The sequence below is a fragment of the Aquila chrysaetos genome, chromosome 17 (genome assembly GCF_900496995.4).
Source record: "Aquila chrysaetos chrysaetos chromosome 17, bAquChr1.4, whole genome shotgun sequence".
Classification (NCBI taxonomy): domain Eukaryota; kingdom Metazoa; phylum Chordata; class Aves; order Accipitriformes; family Accipitridae; genus Aquila; species Aquila chrysaetos.
The window spans coordinates 21,039,569-21,055,268 of record NC_044020.1 but is presented as its reverse complement, the minus strand read 5'-3'; the positions used below and the strand labels follow the sequence as shown (position 1 = coordinate 21,055,268).

Genomic DNA, 15,700 nt, shown 5'->3' with positions numbered 1-15,700 from the left:
CTTCTTGAGACATGAGATCTTCTGTTTCAACAGACCTTTCTTTTCTTGGGGAATACCAGAGCCTCTGATGTGATATTAATTTGTTAATATGATGGTTCTTCCCACAGGAAACAGGTGCTTCCTGTAGTCCATCCCCTCAGGCAGATGCACAGCTGGGAGAAGTAGAGAACTTGGAGGATTTTGCATTACGCCCTGCACCCCGTGGTATTACAATAAAGTGTCGAATCACTAGAGATAAGAAGGGAATGGACCGGGGCCTCTTCCCTACTTACTACATGCATCTGGAAAGGGATGACAACAGAAAGGTATTGGAAAGAGCACATAGTATCTTGGCTATTGTATTCTTACCACAGAATATTTCTGGTGTAAGTTCTGGAGAACTTCTGGTAAGAAACCAGAAGCTGAGGAGAGCCAGCATGCAGATGAGGACAGCTTATATTTGGCCAAGGCACTAAGGAGGGAATTGGCACGTTTAAAAGCCATAATACAATGAAAGATGAAATTTAAAAAGTATAAAAATGTCAAGGATAAAGAAGAGCAGGGAGACTGAGCTGCTCCGCAAGAAAAGGAGGGAAGACTAGAAAGGACAGTTGCATTAAATCTAGACTGCCAAGTGAGCTGATTGGAGGAATAGGATTTCAGGGCAGGCACTTGTGGAAGAGATCAGAATTGTGGAGATGGTAATTACAGCACAGAACAAAAAGAGGAATGGATGTGGGAAATGGAGAGTTAACAGTTTGGATAGCAACACCTAGCAATGCCTCTGCATTCTTGCAAAGCTCCTGTCTTGATCAAAGTTTTGTATTTCCAGACATTCCTTCTTGCAGGGAGAAAACGAAAAAAGAGCAAAACATCCAATTACCTCATATCAGTTGACCCAACTGATTTATCCCGGGAAGGAGAAAGTTTCATTGGAAAACTCAGGTGAGAACCACAGATGAAAACTACAGACAGGAGAGACTGGATTTTCATTTTAGTTGAGTTGGGGTTTTGAATAGCAATCTGGTATCACTTCAGAGAGAATGAACTTGCGTTGTCCTGCTTAATGTAATCTGTATTCACCCGTGTTGGCAACCTTTCTTCAGCATTACCATTCACCGTGGCAATTCAGAGAAGGAATACAGGCTTGATGCTTTTCCAGGATAGGTTACAGGCTCAGTTCACCATGGGCACTTTGCAGAAGCTCCTTACTGAGCTGGCAATAGGAAGATTCAGATGACAGGAGATGTGTGCTTTTACTGTGCTGTACAAATACCTTCAGAAGATGACAAAACTTTCCACTGATGCCTCTCTCTTTCTCTGTCTTTCCATAACCTGATGTTAGGTCAAACCTCATGGGAACTAAATTTACAGTCTATGACCATGGAGTTAGCCCAGTCAAGGCACAAGGTCTAGTGGAAAAGGCTCATACGAGACAGGAGCTTGCAGCTATTTGTTATGTAAGTAGTGCCTCTCCCCTTTTGCCCCTTTCTTTTTTTGTCCCCTGGTTACCGAGGAAACGGGGCTTATAAAAATCATGTCACCTGGCTGCCTCTCCCTATGTGTACCAGATACAACAAAGGCCAGAGGCCTCAAAGAAAAGTTCTTACAAGTTTAATGAAAAAAAAAAAAAAAAATCAATGCCAGGGGAGGGAGAGAGACCCAAACTAACATCCTGATGACCTCCTTACCTGGTCTATTGTTTAGCATGTGGCCTGTCAGCATATCCTTTACGTGCAGCCAGCCACAGCATGAACTGCCTCTTGCCCAGCTGGTATCTGGTGGACACTAAGAAGGAACTGGGAGTACCCTATGAAGAAGAGTTATTTTTTGCAAAACCAAAAGCATTTTGGTGGATAGGAAGGAGCTGGTATTGTTTCAGTAGCAGCTTGTTGTTGGTAAGGATATGGTTCCAGGGGAAATTGTGATTTGCTAGCTCTGTCCTAGAGATGTTTTCTTCTCCTGGTCTTGCGGATCACCTCAGTCTAGGCTTTAGAGTGAGGACGCACTTGTGGACACTCTAGAATGATGTGAGGGTTCTCATGTCACATTGTTTTGTATTCCAGTCCTAAAGTTTGAGTAAAATTTGAGGTTCTTTACAAAATGATGGCCTGCCAAGTGGAAGGATTTCTACTTTTATCACAGGTACAGCAGCAGAAATTTAAAGGTGCATTAGCCTACTGGAGCATGGTCTTTTTTTTTTTTTTTTCTGTTGATCTTAATGGCACTTGGGAAAAAAATTGATGTGATAATTCCAGTACTAGCCTGTCTACAGAAGTATCACTGGATATTTTCTTTGTATACATTATTCTTCAGTTCCCCACCTAATTGTACACTGCAAGGTGTTAAAATGACTACAGCAGATTATATAAAGTCAGCTTTTCAGATTTCTGAACTTTTATCTACAAGAAGTTCATAAAGTTTATATATGAATAAAATCAGTACCCTCATTCTCATATGTGCCCCTAGACTTTCTGAAGTGAAATAATAGAGGTTGCAACTACAAAGACCCATGTTCTGTGTCTGCAAAATGCACTAGGCTGTTAGGAGAAGCTATATCACTTCTATCAATCAATTCAGTACTTCTAAAAGATTCTGGCTTTTTAATTGGTCTTTGGGAATTTTAAAGGTTATTGCTGACATTGTTACAGAACACTTTAAATGGGCCCTTGGATTTTGGTTGAAGTTATCAAACACATAGTTTGAGAATGCCAAGACTTTTTTCCTTTGCTTTTTATATTCAATCTACTTGGAGTAGTCTCCTGCAGTACTCTGGAAAAATCTGCTTGTCTTAAGATTGAAGCTTGGACACTTGCTGAATACTTTGCCTTCTGGGTCTGTTTTTAATGATTTATAAAAGAGCACGATTTGAGACAAAATTCTAGGTATGCTCTTAAACACAAGTAACAGCACCTAAAGAAGAATGTTATTCATTCTTCAGAAACATTTTAGCCTAAATGGTGATATATAGATAACACAGACTCAGGTCAAAGATATTTGCCGTTTATCATACTTAAGGCTCATTCACTAGCAAGATTTTAGCACAGTTTTGCCTCAAATGCAAAAACTTATGCCTGGGAAATTGCACTTGTCTCTGATTTCATTATAAATGTTTCATTAGGATAACAGATGCGCTCTAAATTAGGTAATACTATGTATGTCTTTTAACGTTCTCAAAATGGGAGGAAAAAGCTGTTCTCAGTGATTAAACACAGTTGCAGTTAGATAACTGCTACTACAGTTGTAGCTAGCAAATCTCTAAAAACCAATACAAATGTGGATTCAAGTTCAATTTTGCTGTCTTTCCTTCTTTGAGATGGAGTATCTCATTTACTGAAAATAATGTCTTTCCTTGTCTTTCAGGAAACCAATGTGTTAGGATTCAAGGGTCCCAGAAAAATGTCTGTGATCATTCCAGGAATGAATATGAATCATAAGCGAATTCCAATCCGTCCACGAAATGTGAGTTATGGAGTTTGGTCGTGTTTCAGATTGGAGGAAGAGGTTAAAACTTTCTCGTAGAGGTCTGGGTGTTACTGACAATCAAGGTTTTCAGAGCAAGGTTGTTAATACTCAGGGCTTTAGCAAGTCTCATGGAGAGTAAATACAATGTAGCCTAAAGGTGTTGATTAATTTGTTCTTGCCTTTTACCTAATTTGTAGCCTTCTGAATAGTGTTTGTATCCTCACTTGTCCTTTAATCAGCCTAAATATTATTCACTTAGCTATTGCAATGGCTAATGTATGTTGTTGCTGTTGCACCTACAACCCCTCATGGGTGGGACCCTGTTACACTGAGAGTCGGATGAACACAGAACAAACTTGCTTCTCCTGGGAGCTTACGTTCTTAGCCAGTATATAAGTTACAACAGATAGATAATAAATACATAAGGTGGTATTCTGGTGTAGTAGCAAGAGAATAAATACATTTTGATCAGAATGTTGTCAGTCTCTGTAGGAATCACAGAAGAGGAGGATTCTTTAAGGAGAAAGTGGGATGAGGAGAAGGATGGAGTTTTGTGGTGACTGTTTAGTGAGGATTTCTTATACATATGGGAGACATTATAGCTAAAAGCTTACAGAACTGTATCTGAAGATACATTAAAGTGTATGATGAAAGTCATTCTGTTCCCTTAATGTGGGTTTTATGTTTGGTGTGATAGAAGACCAAAAGGCAAAAAGGATAGGTGCCAACTGAAAGACATGGTCAATATTTTAAGCTAGAAAATGGTATTTGCAACCGTGTTGTGAGTAGATATGAGCAGGACAAGAGTGTATTTGTTGAGGTCAGAGAAAAAAAATCTTCAAGAGTGGAAATTCAGGGTCATGAGAGCCTGGAAAAGAGGTTTAGTTTTGTGAATGGGCAGGAAAATTGTATCTGGAGGTGGTCATTTTTTTATCATCTTTCAATTGGTATTGCTGTCTCCCCTGTCAGTACGGTAATGATTCCATGGCCCTGCCTTTATTTTTCTCCCCTATTTTCCCAACTTTTTTGCTAGCAGGTAAGCATAGTGACAGTGGACAAGGCTGAAACACAAAGCTGTTCTGAAAAGTTGGCAAAGCTTTCAGTGTAGGGGTTTGACTCTTTTTTTCATCTTCCTTCTCTGTAGTGTGATGCCTCCAATTAAGCAATACTGCTTCCACTTCAAAGGAGGAAAAATTGCATCTAAATGCCCTTTGGTGCCAATTCTCAGAGTTATTTTTGCATCTTTAAAAAGTAAATAAAGATAAAAATAAAGATATATAGTAACTAGTTTAAACTGAACAGTAAGTTTTATTTAGGTTATCCTCAAAAATCCACTGTCATATCTGTATACAATACTAAAACAGTTACTATAACCTTGACAATAGGTTGTTTTCTGATCATTTTTTCCCATTAAATACCTTCAGTTTGGATTCTTTTTCTTGGGAGTTTTAGCATATATTATTTCAGCATATATTATTTGTTGCAGAACTTTTAAAATTAAATCATGACATGTGTTTCACTCACTACTATTTGCAGCTTCTTGTAATTCATTCTGTTTGTCAAATTTAATGTGCTGGTTTACCTCCTTTTTGTATCTTTTTTGTTTTATTTCTCTCTGTTTTTCATATTGTGCATCACTTATTAGACCCAATAGGATGACATTTAACCTACTTAAGGCATACTTGCAGCCCGCTGCAGCCTTTGGACTTTCTACTGAAGCACCCCAGGGCCTGGCACTATGCAGTTAATTGTAGATTATTTTCTTTTGTTTCAAAGTTTAGAATGTTAGAAATGGAAGTTGGATCCAACAAGATCAGAGAAAGCTTATGAGACTCAGAAAGGATTCCTGTCAGCAGGATGGCAGTCATCTGTGGCCTGTGAATTGCTCCATTTACTGTATACACACTTCCTTCTCTCTCACTCTTTTTTTTTCTTGTTTGGGTGGAAATATGGTGATAGCTTATTGAGTGGAAGGAATGCTTGGACTGGGAATCCATTAAAGTATCTTCCTGGTACTTGCAGGAAATCTTCAGTAGGACTGAGTTTAAGTGCTGCCATTGTGTTTCATTAAACAAGGAATGACCTTCAAGTGACAGAGTGCACACACATGAGAGAGGCAGTACTCAAAAGAAGAGCCATTCCAAATCTGATAAATATATTTCTTTCTTCTGAACAGGAACATGAGAGTCTGCTGTCAAAATGGCAAAACAAAAATTTAGAGAACCTCATTGAGTTGCACAACAAGGCTCCAGTCTGGAATGATGATACTCAATCCTATGTTTTGAACTTCCATGGGAGAGTCACTCAGGCCTCAGTGAAGAACTTCCAGATTGTCCATGACAATGACCGTAAGAGTCTGGTGGAGAGTGTGTGGGGCTTATTCAAACAGGGAGAACCCAATTTATTTCATGAGGTTTGGGAGGAATAGGACACCCTTCCTGGAGAAGGGAGACTGGGTGGAGGAACTCAGCTCAGGATTACTGGGGACTTCTCAGCTGTCAAGAAAACTATATAAGGCCTCCCTTTTTCTGGAGTGGGTGCAGAGACTGCTGTCCCTAGCTGCAGCAAAACAGGGGGCAAATGGAAGCCTCCTGAAGGGAAGGAAAAGGATTAATACAGCACTTTCAGCCCAGCAAAAGAGTAGTTTGAGCTTTGGTTCTTAGAAGAAAGGTAATCTCCAGGATAAGTCACTCTAGAGAACAGATTTCGAGGCCATGCTGGTGAGAAAGGATGGATAGATACACCAACCGCATATATTTGGGACTGCCAGATGTGTGGGGTTTTGTTTGTGGTGGTTTTTTTTTTCTTTTTTCCTTTGTTTCACTGTGAAATTGTTTGTCTCTGAATCTTTCTTTTCTCCCCAGCTGACTACATTGTGATGCAGTTTGGTCGTGTAGCAGAAGATGTGTTCACTCTGGACTATAATTATCCTCTCTGTGCTCTTCAGGCCTTTGCTATTGGACTCTCCAGCTTTGATAGTAAATTGGCCTGTGAATGAGAGACAACTAACTTGAAACGTGGAACGCCCTCCCATCCCTGCATCTTGTTGTAAGAGTTCCAGGTGGAGTAATGAAAAGCACATTGGGGATGGAAGGGAACTGGAGGACAGACTTCTGCAGGATTATGAGAAAGCAAATACCAGGCCTCAGTGCATTATAGTAGTTGACAGTAGACCATTTTAGAAGACTGTCCCAACACTGAGCAGTCTCTGTATGCATTGTGGAAGAACAAGAAATATGGGTGATGTTTTTGTTGTCGGTGTTGATTCTGCTTTCAGAATCTTTGTAACAGATGCTGCATGAGAGCAGGCTAAGGACTTTAGCCCACTAATTGGAACCCCTTGCAGCTAGGATTAGAAAAATAATGGTTTAGTGTTCATGTATCTTGGAACTTCCACAGTGCCCCTGGAGATGATGCTACTGATCTGATGAGGAACTCTTGAATTCCTGATCAGGTGAATTCAGAAAAAAAAGGAGGACCGTTATTGGCACGTGTTCTCTTTTGCCCTGTGTAGCATTTTGCTGTCTGTCACAACAGTCAGACATGGAAGGATTCAGGTTATGGCTCTGTGCAACTGTAGGTAATGTTCAACAAATACAGAGCTGGAATGAGAACATTGGCTCTAATAAAACACTTTTCTCTTACTTTGTGGGATGATTCTCTGTTAAGGCTGATAGTCCAGTTCCCTTTCATTATTCTAATTACTCCATATCCCTTGACAGTCTTTTTACCAAATAAAGAACAATCAAATCTCAAATGCTTCTTTTTTAGTTGGTGATATTGTATCCATTGCTGTTTCTGTTATTCTTAACCATGTGAAAAATGAGACTGAAGAGATGATGGAATCTGACTGGATTTGGCAGAAGATAGTATTGTAACTATATACAGTACTATTCCTGAAAAGCAGTGTTCTGGTTGATTGAATCTAGACTGTAAGCTGATTAGAAATATTTTTTTTGTCCACCGTTTGTAAAACTTTCTACATTTTTAGGAATAAGTTAGTGACTGATTTAATTTTTTTCTTTTTTTAATGTGAGATTATATCAAGTCATGACATAAATAATGTTAACCTGATTATAAGAAGGTGTTACCTCAAAAGGAGATTACAGGTGTTTTCGAAGGCATCAGTAAGTTTAAAAAAAATTAATAAATGTATCATGGGGCTTTGCAATGTGTCCTTCCAGTGTTCCATTTTTAATACTGGAGGTACAATATGGAGACTGTAGGTCACAGCATGGAATGCTTCTTGATTCATCAGAGTGAATTGCTGCACACTGTGACATGTAAGCCTCATAGTGTACACATCTGCTATGTACTAAAGCAGAGAACAGTTACTATCTTGCCTGTTTCGTGGCCATTATGCATATTCATGATGATCCTGGAAAAGTCTGTCCCTATATTGAGACAAGAATAGGTGTTCTCCAGCTTTGGATATTGTCATTGTCAGCAGACTAACTGTTTGAAGCTTCAAGGAGACAGATTTATTGCTTTTGGTCTCTGGCGTTTTTGCAGTAGTAGATATCACTTGCTCTTTCAACATAATGAAACTTCATGAAGACATTTTCTGATATTGCCAGGAAAAAAAAAAAAAGATGGTAATCATGTGTAAACTCTGTATTTAACTGTAAATTATGAATTGATGCTAAGTACTCCAGCTCGCTTATCTCTCAGATGCCCATTCTGCTTTAGCTGGTGAGCCATTGTCTTGAGATGATCTCATCAGCAGAGCAGTCAGGAAGAGAACTTGAATCATGGATCTCTTTTGTGCCTTCATGTACTTCCTGCTCATCCGGCTGGGGACAAGACCTGGCAGTGTTTTCCAGTTGTGCTCTTCTGCGTTCTTGGCTGATGGCTCTGCATTCCCTCTACCCATCCAGAAAAACTATGTCAGTTTGTTACCTGTCTGATTATTTTTCTGACTAGGACTGTGTGAAAGAAACTGCCTTATGTTAGTTTGGGGTGACCTGAAGGTAGAATGCCAATTTCCAAGTCAAGATTATTTTCTCTGTGCTCAGAAGGCCACAGTAGCATCCCTTTACTCAGCCTTTCAGTTAGGCTTGTCAGCAGTGGCTTGTCAAGCTATCTGTTGACATCAAATGATCCTAGCAGGGTCAGGGCCCCTGGGTCTTGGTCACATTACGCAGACAGATGAACTGATTCAGTGCTCTTTTATCAGATACTGTTTTACATGAATTGTATTTATAACTTTTATATCTAAAGGAAAATAAACTAATTTATATATTGAAAAAACCCTTAATTCTAAATGAGTTTTTTTGTAGGATTTTGCTGTCACTTGTGCGTGTTCTTTGTTCCTCCTGTACTAGATACGACTTCAGTTTCATTCTGTCTTCTTGTATCTCACTTCTCTTCTTATTCCCCCTTTTCCTTTGCAATTCTCAGTTCTCTTCCTTTGTGGTGTGTTTTTCATATACTTAGAAGTCTGGGAATAAATGTAAGGTTAGTCTCTCCAATACTTTTTTTTTTCCCCCTCCCTCCATCAGCAGGTCTTCCTGTATAGTTCTTGGTTTCCATTTGATTCTCTCTTTAAGTTAGTTGCACTTCTCTGCCCCATGTTTTTAATGTTTCTCCCAGTGTTCAGTTCAGGCTTTTGAGACAGTTCTTTATGCATTTTCCTACCCTCCATCTGAACCTGTTCTACTGTTGAAGTACAATACCATGTATTTCTGAATCAAGAACTGAGGTAATACAAGGCCAGGAGGAACACCAAGTTGAAGTGGTTTTTTTTCCTGTTTCCACTGGGTGATCTAGGAACCCTATAAGAGGAGGTAGGGTGGTTCCGATAATCAGAAACTGACAGCTTGCAATCTCTAGGCCCTATTCTTCATGCAGCTCTTTTTTTCCCACTATTTCCATCTAGGCCACGTTAGGTTTAGTTGGGAGAAAAAACTGAGCAGCAAATACTACTGGCCATTTGTTCTTAGTACGGTTAATATTAGCTGCATACATGCAAATGCAACATTCTTGAAATCCCGAAGAGATCTTAAAACAAAGAAGGAAGCATATTAAACTGATAAATATGAATACTAAAGACAGGCCTAGTAGACTAAAACAGCTCCTAGGCTGCCATAAGCTCCTTGGCTCACAAACATAAAAGACAGTGAATAATTTCTTGCTCTTTCAGGGCTCAGTCCCATTCTCATTGAAGTTTTGCTGCTGAATTTGGTAGCAGTAGGACAGGGGGTTTTGTTACTGTTGGTGTACAATTGTATTGTATTTAGTGTGCTCCTCTACTTGCTGGTATTAACAGCTGTGTAAATCTCTCAGTTGACATTGAATTAGGTTTCCTGTTCTGGTACAGAAGACAAGCAAATCGTTCCCTGTGATTTACAGGTCAAGAGCTAAGAGTTTGTGCGAAGTCTTGTGAAAGTGAACTATGGACAGATTCCTTCTTTGACAGAGTCAGGAACCTCATCTTTTCTGCCACAGTTGTACATAACTGCAGTTTGGAACTAGTACAGCTGAAACCCAGAACTAAGACACTTAAGGTATCCTAGGGCCGAGAGATTTGGCCCAGCATATAGCTATGAAGACAAGTAGAAAAGCAACACTGGTGTAAGGGCTTCCTTACTAACAGGGGAAACAACTGTGAAGCAGTAAGAATTGAAAGCCCTGCCTTAACATGCTCTTTATGGAATTATTCTTTCTTCGCTGGAAGGTGGACGTCACTTCTTTGGTCCCAAAACGGGAGAAAAATCTAGAAGCAAACTAACTTCACCAAAACGCAGTAAGGTAAAGGCTATTATAACTGTAACCTGCTCCAGTAATTTAACATTTAATTTAGAGAATACATAAATGGGTGAATGTATTCCAGAGGATGGAATTTGTGATCATTTACTTTGATTAAGTTAACAGTTCCAAACAAGGCGAACCATTGCACTGTCTGCAACAAAACAGCTTAAAATTATGAAGAAAACAAAGGAATTTTTTTTTTGATGCTTAGTTGCATTGAGCCCTTTAGTCTTACTTTCCCTTTAATAAATATTTTACTGTGAAAAACGACTATATTTTAAAAGCTACATATCAAAATCTGAGTACAGATAGACTTGGGGAATTAAGTCTGATCAGCTTGCCCAACACCCTCTGGTTTGTGTTCCAAGCAGAACAGTTTGCTTCCACATTACCACCAGTAAAGGAAAAAAAACCCCAAAAACCCACCACCAAAAAACCTCTATTCTCTTGAGTGGTTTCCATCTGCAATTGACTGGAGTCCTGCAAACAATTTGTGTGATGATTCACAGGAAGGAATAGGTTTCAATTCCTTCTCTTTGGGCTATGTTGATTCTGCAGGGAAATGGGAGCAAAACAATATGTTAGTCACATAATTATGAGACCTGGCCTAGAATTCACAGAGAAGTGAGCTACCTTTAATACACATTTGTTTTTCATTAAATTAGACATTTTAAAATATGGTTTAGTAGAAACAGTGGCTAATTAAGATCATTACAGGGCTTTACATAACAAAAAACCACAAAATGATTTCCTTGTATTTTGTAACTTCATCTGATTTATATGGTATATACTCTTGATTCCTACAGTTGTATCAGAAAACTTTTTTTCTGAAGTATTCATAAAATAAAATCATTGCTGCATTGCCTTACGAAGAAAAGTAATTGTGTCTCGAAAAGGATTACCCATCAGTTATCTTCAGCCCTGCCAGACTTAAAAAAAAAAAAAAACAACAACAAAAAACCAGAAAGTGGAGTTGGCCTTCCAAATCTCCAGGTGAAGCTTATAAAGTTGGTGGGTTTTGCCACCTGGTTTCTGAGGCCTTAGGACCCCTTTAGGTCCTGCTTTCAGTCTTCTCTCTGCAACCTGGAAGAGTTACGAACTCTTTAAAAAAAAGCCGAGATTCTTCTGAATCCGTTTCTTCAATGTACTGAAGTTTCAAACAAAGCCAGCCGCGCCATAACCGTACGGCAGGTCGCTCCGTGCGCGCCAGGCGCCTGGGACAGAGTCACCTGCGGGGAGACGCCAACAAGTTTATTCCGCCGGCGGAGCCGCGCTGCCCGGAGCCGCCCGTCGGCTGTCGTTACATTGACTCAAGTCGCCGTTCTACCGCTGCGGTTGTTTTGGGGATGCGGCTTTCCCAGCCCGGCGCGGGTCCCGGTCTCGTACCGGCGCCTCGGCGGGGAAAGGGCCGCTCCCCGCAGGACGAGGACACCCCGCCGCTGCTAGGCCGGGCGTTTGCTTCCCGGGCTGCTCTGGGGACAATTCAACCGCGGCAGCCGGCGTGGGGCTCGGCTGTGCCGGGTGGAAATCCCACCACGTCCCGAAGAGGCGTCCCGTCCCGTCCCGCCCCCGGGAAGGCAGCAGGCAGGCGGCGGCGGTGCCCGGCCTCTTCCCCCGCCCGGGGCCGGCCCGCCCCGGCCGCGGACTCCCAACTTCTCCGCCGATCCCTGAGGAGGCGGCGGCGTCCCGGCCGCCCCCGCTCCCCCCTCCGGCCGCCCGGAGTTTCCTTCCTCCGCTCCCCCCGGCGCGGGGCGGCCCGCCCCCCCCCCCGCGGGCCCCCTCTTCCGGCCATTGCCCGCGTTCCCCCCCGCCCCGGCCACACGCGGCCCCCGGCCGGGCAGCGCCCGGCCCCGCCGCGTTTTGTTCCCAACTCCGCCTCGGCCCCTCGCTCGCCTCCCTCCCCCCCCGCGCCCCGCCAGTCCCCTCCCCAGCCCCTGCGTTAGCCGGCAGTCCCCTCCCTCGGCCGCGTTCATTTCATACCAACTCTCATTCCTCGCATTCCTCACTTCCTCCTTTCAAACTCCAGGGGAAATCAAAACCCTCCCTTTTCCTCCCAAACTCCTGCCCGGCCGCGGGCGCCGCCGCCGCCGCCGCCCCCTCCCCGCCGCCGCCCGGGCTCGCCGTCCCGCCGGCCGCTCCGCGCTCCTCAGGTGAGTGGGCGCTTTGTCCCGCCGGCCCGGGCTGCGCCCCCCCCCCCCCCGACACCCCCCCCCCGGCCCGCTCCCCTCCGCGGCCACCCGGCCGGCAGCAGCCCCCGGCCCGGCCCGGCCCGGCATTGTTCGCGCCGTGCCCGCCGCCGCGGGACCGGGGGAAGGGGAAGCCCCGAGGGCCCAGCCCGGAGCCGCCCCGGGGGCAGCCGCGGCTCCCCGGCAACTTTTGCTTTCTCTCCGACTTGGCGGTGGCGATGCTGAGCGAGAAGCCGACCCGCCCGCTCCCCCCCCCCCCCCCCCCCGCGTCCGTCCGTCCGTCCGAGCCCCCGCTCCCACCCCTGCGGGCTCGGGGGTGGGGATCGGGCGGGAGCGGGGGGCAGGCGCGCAGGAACAGCCCTCATCTGCTCTTTTGGCAGAAAGTCCTGGAGCAGAAGGAGGATTTGGAGCCGGTCCCCGCTGCCCCCGCGGAACGCCAGCCGCTCTTGCCTCGCCCAGGTCAGGACGCGCAGTTTCGCGGTCGCTTTCGCGCGGGGCGGAGGGGCTCTCTGCGGGGAACGGGGGGGGAACGGGAGGGCTGGGAGCCCGGTCGTGTGCGGCAGAGGAGGCAGGAGCGTACAAAGGAAGCGGTGGGGACATCCTCCATGGAGGCTCCGGCGGCTTCCCCCGCCGGGAAGGGGCGGCCGGCGCCGGGACGTGGGGGACTCGGTCGCTTTGTCGCGCCGGCTGAAAACTGCTGGCACTTCGAGTGGGAAAGGGAAGAAAAAAACCCAAAAAAACCAAAACCAAACCGCAAAGGTTTCTGTGCCGTTCGTAGAGGTGTTCTTGGGGAGGGTGGAGAGGAGGATCGGTACTTTCTGCGATGAATTTTAATGTAAATTGTGGAAGATGTTTTGGGGAAAAGCAACACAAAAAAGTGGTAAGCAAACCCCTCCGTCAGAAGGCGTGTGGGGTGTTACAGGGCATTTACCAAAAGGTGAGGGAATACAGTTTTCCCAGATCAGTTATTCTGAAGTTCCAGTTGAGTGTTGGTGGCATGCCTCTGGAAAGGATTTAAATTAAAAAACCAAACCAAACCAAACCAAAAAACACACACACCAAAACCAAACAAAAAGCTTCCCCAAGTAACCTTTTATCTTATGTAGATAATTCCGTTTGAACAATTCCTTGCATGGGATGCTAAAGATGGGGCTTTTTTTGTAGAAGGGGGAAGGAGTGTAACTCAACGTATTTTAAGGACTTATGTAAAGTACTTTATGGTCAATGGTCATATATAAGCTAAAAAAAAAACAAACAAAAAACCAAAAAAACCCCCAAACCAACCGCAAGTAGTCTACCAATTTTTTTGTTTTGCTTTTGTTTAACCTGGGGTTACGCTCTTGTTACTTTCTAACCTTAAGAGTTGAGGTCTGCCAATGCTCTACAAATAAACAACAACGCAAAATACTTTTCAAGTGCAGGGGGCTGGGTGGGAGGGAAGGAGGTTTGGGGGTTTGTTTTTTTTCTTGTTTCCTATTGCTCGGAACAGATCGGCTTCTCCTAGACTTGATCGCACTGTCTCTGTGCACAGTGAGCGGAGCATTCGTTCACCTGTCTGTCCATCTGTCTGTGTGGACGTAAGAGGTTTTATTGTTCTCCTCCTCCAGAAGGAAGCGGGCAGCAGGACAGGGCAGAGAGTAACGGGGAGGAGCGAGAGGAACAGAACGAGGGGGAAAGCAGACTGGGCATAAAACAAGTGCTAGGGCCGGGTTGAAGCTGCTGTACTGTCACCTGTGCACTTAAAACCTTTTGGTCTTGATAGCTTTTTATCATGACAGACAAGAGCCTGGATCGTGCTGTAGTGAATACAGAGGGGCTTCTTCATTAGGGCTGTTGGATGCTGAGGGACTCGGTGGTTTTCTTTGGAACTGGGGTTGGCAGAGCAAAGGGCAGCCAGCCAGTGGGTGCAGTCACCTTACGGGGTTTTCCTAAATCCCGGTCTGGATGGCTCCCTCAAAGTCGAGCATGCGACCAAATCCATCATCTCTGAACTGGACTATCAGCTCATTGTTCATACCCTCTCCGAGGTGATCTTGGGAGCAATTAGTGTGCATGAGAGTGGGTGTTAGGAATTTCTCCACTGTCTTGGTTCCTGCTACGTCTTTTGGATTTTTTAATTAATTTTACTGATGGCTTTGAAGTATTTTCGGTTATTACTGTGGTGAGTGTTTTAATGTTGGTGTATTACAGAACATCTGTGGGAAAATGGTATGAAAATACTGCCAAGCTCTGAGGAGAAAAAGGGCTCCATGGCACCAAATCTTGCTTGTGGTTTAAAATAAAATCACAGTTGCTGTTGGTTTTCTTACTTGCCTATTTGTTTCATGGAACTCGAATATAGTAAGTAGAGTTTTGAGAAGGGTGCTGAGAAGTATCATTCCCAATAGATGCTGCTTGCATCTCTGTTTGGAGTGACATTGTACTCATCCACAGCTTTCCTTCCTTAGTATTATGTGTCTTTTTCTGATTGTAACTTTCAGCTCTTGGTTCTGTCACAACCTAACTCAAGGGGTGGGTCCACAAAGACTTAGGCTGGCACTGCTGTAGGCAGAACCTGCCCGCACAGCTTCAAACTGTCCATTTTCCTACTAAGTAGTCACACCTCTGTCCTTTGTCGCTGCCATGGGTATCGGCACTGCCGTTTACTGACCTGGGCCAGGAGGCTGATCCAGGTGAAAAGTAACACTTTCTTTTTTAGCAAGTTAGTTTTCAGCCACATCTGTTCTCCAGTCCAGTTAATCATATGGTCACATAAATGCTGGTGTGTCTGGAGAAGGGTGTGCAATGACTGAAGGGGGGGGCAACGGGCGAAGAATGGGGATATTTTCTTAGCAACATTGCCATCTTTTCCCACCTTAAATAGTTCCTTGGACCATGTCTACAGTTGCTCCTGTGCTGGCGAAATGATTTTCTGTCTTACCTGGCCACAACTGTATCTTAAGAAAGCAAAAATTCAGTATTACCTTTTTCTAAAGATCTGTTATACTTCCCCTATAGCTCAGGTTTGTCCTTTGTTCATTTGTTGCCTTTTTTTCTTTTTTTTTTTTTTTCCTTCCCATAAATGCTATGTAATGGATCTTCCAGTAATTTTCTTGGGCAACTTTTCCATCACCCAATGTACTTTAAGATCAGAAAAGTTTTCTTACTCTACCGCAACAGTTTTTGCCTTGGTGTGTATTTCTGTGAAATGATTGCTTATTCTCTCTCTCTCTGCATTTGCACCTTCTAAATTCTTACAAACTACTAATGAGGCTAAACTTTTAATATTTTTCTATTATTCTAGGTCTAATGGTTGTTTTTTATATTCTTCTCTTCACTTT

General features: G+C 43.7%; 2 protein-coding genes across 8 annotated transcripts in view; both read left to right on the top strand.

Annotated features, from left to right (window-relative positions):
* TULP3 (TUB like protein 3) overlaps positions 1-8,694 on the top strand; it is a 33,827-nt gene extending 25,133 nt beyond the window's left edge. For all 6 annotated transcript variants that reach the window (XM_030040676.1, XM_030040675.1, XM_030040673.2 and 3 more), the window contains exons 6-11: positions 108-305; positions 812-924; positions 1,325-1,439; positions 3,343-3,441; positions 5,621-5,792; positions 6,309-8,694. In XM_030040676.1, coding sequence (XP_029896536.1) covers positions 108-305; positions 812-924; positions 1,325-1,439; positions 3,343-3,441; positions 5,621-5,792; positions 6,309-6,442 — 831 coding nt within the window. In that variant the 3' untranslated portion in view covers positions 6,443-8,694. The remainder of the gene's footprint in view (positions 1-107; positions 306-811; positions 925-1,324; positions 1,440-3,342; positions 3,442-5,620; positions 5,793-6,308) is intronic.
* A 4,066-nt stretch (positions 8,695-12,760) lies between these two features.
* Positions 12,761-15,700, top strand: part of TEAD4 (TEA domain transcription factor 4) — a 59,827-nt gene continuing 56,887 nt past the window's right edge. The window contains exon 1 of one of the 2 annotated variants that reach the window (XM_030040680.2): positions 12,761-12,839. The gene's annotated coding sequence lies outside the window, so the exon portion shown is untranslated. The remainder of the gene's footprint in view (positions 12,840-15,700) is intronic. The other variant, XM_030040681.2, reaches the window with a different exon arrangement.